This window comes from Heterocephalus glaber, unplaced genomic scaffold (genome assembly GCF_053883595.1).
Source record: "Heterocephalus glaber isolate CG9 unplaced genomic scaffold, H.glaber_assembly_v1.0 deba00001864, whole genome shotgun sequence".
Classification (NCBI taxonomy): Eukaryota; Metazoa; Chordata; class Mammalia; order Rodentia; family Bathyergidae; genus Heterocephalus; species Heterocephalus glaber.
Window position 1 is genome coordinate 129,777 of NW_028258504.1, and position 1,390 is coordinate 131,166.

At 48.1% G+C, this 1,390-nt stretch overlaps 1 protein-coding gene across 1 annotated transcript; it reads right to left on the reverse strand.

Moving 5' to 3' along the window:
- Positions 1 to 218: 218 nt before the first annotated feature.
- LOC101712887 (olfactory receptor 2G3) lies at positions 219 to 1,181 on the reverse strand. The gene has a single exon (XM_004874761.3). The coding sequence runs from the start codon at positions 1,179 to 1,181 to the stop codon at positions 219 to 221; it is 963 nt and encodes a 320-aa protein (XP_004874818.3).
- Positions 1,182 to 1,390: the final 209 nt, after the last annotated feature.

Genomic DNA, 1,390 nt, shown 5'->3' on the forward strand with positions numbered 1-1,390 from the left:
TGCTTGCTCCTCTGTACACAGACAAGATATGGAGGCCTTAGTAAGGGGCAGACTGACAATGAGAGTCACAGTGATAGACCTTATGAGTCCAAAGAGTTTTTCAAAACATTGAGGTGACTGAACAAGTGAGTTGAGAGCACTTTCTTGGAATTCATAGACACTCTTTTGGGAAAGTGGATGTGATTTGCCAATATGTGTGGATGTGTGCCTATGGTTGCTCAGGAGACAGGCAGAGATTGTGCTTTTAAAGACTTCACCTTGCCCTGGATTTGCAGAACCCTTGTCCATGCTGTCTTCATGTCCTTGTTTCTCAGAGTGTAGATGAGTGGGTTGAGCAGAGGTGTGACAACACAGTAGAAGAAGGATATGAACTTGGCCTGGGAACTCTTGGCTGAAGGCTTAAGGTAAAAGAACATGCCTGGCCCAAAGTACATGGTGACCACCAGGAGATGGGAACTGCAGGTGCTGAGTGCCTTGTGCCTGCCTTCAGCTGAAGGTAGCTTCAGTATAGCCCTTGCGATGAAGATGTAGGAGATGACTACCAGCAGGGAAGACATCACTCCAAATGGGATGGTCATTGAAGTGAGGGCCAGCTCATTAGCAGAGGTGTCCCCACAGCCCAGCTTGATGAGCACAGGAACCTCACAGAAGAAGTGGTCCAGGGTGTTGTGTCCACACAGAGGAAGCCTGAGTGTGAGTGTGGTTTGAAGCAGAGAGTTCATGAGCCCACTGGACCAGCATACTGCTGCCATCTGCACACACACCCAGGCACGCATGATGAGAGTATACTGGAGGGGCCAGCAGATGGCCACATAGCGATCAATGGCCATCATGGCCAGCAGAGCACATTCACTGGCTATTATCCAGCAGAAAACAAAGACCTGTGTGATGCATCTGGAGGAAGTAATGGTCTTGTCTGGTCCTGACAGGTTGGCCAGCAGCTGGGGTACAATGGTACAGGTGAGACTGAGGTCAAGCAGAGAGAGGTTGTTGAGGAAGAAGTACATGGGTGACTGGAGTCTGGGGTCCACCAGGGAGAGGAGAATGATGGAGCTGTTCCCCACTAGCGTGAGGATGTAGGTGACCAGGACCACTGCAAAGAGGGGCCTCTCTAGCCACGGAAACTCTGAGAAGCCCAGCAGGACAAAAGTGTTGGGAAAGCTCATGTTTCCCCTTCCCATGACATCTGTCTCTGTATATGCATGGAAATAAAGGGGCTGGTTTTGAAGATAAATTTGTGACTTTTCCATTCTTTTTCCACTTTCTCCTTTTATAGTGTATAACTGTGATAAAAAGAGATTCATGTTCAGGTGTATATCTTGTAAACATTTTTCTGACAAACTACCCTGCCCTGAGATTGGTGTGTATTTTAGCTAGACCACTCTTACAT

Bases quoted from the DNA above. Each gene is read 5' to 3' on its own strand.
- LOC101712887 (XM_004874761.3), bottom strand. From the start codon at position 1,181: ATGGGAAGGGGAAACATGAGCTTTCCCAACACTTTTGTCCTGCTGGGC.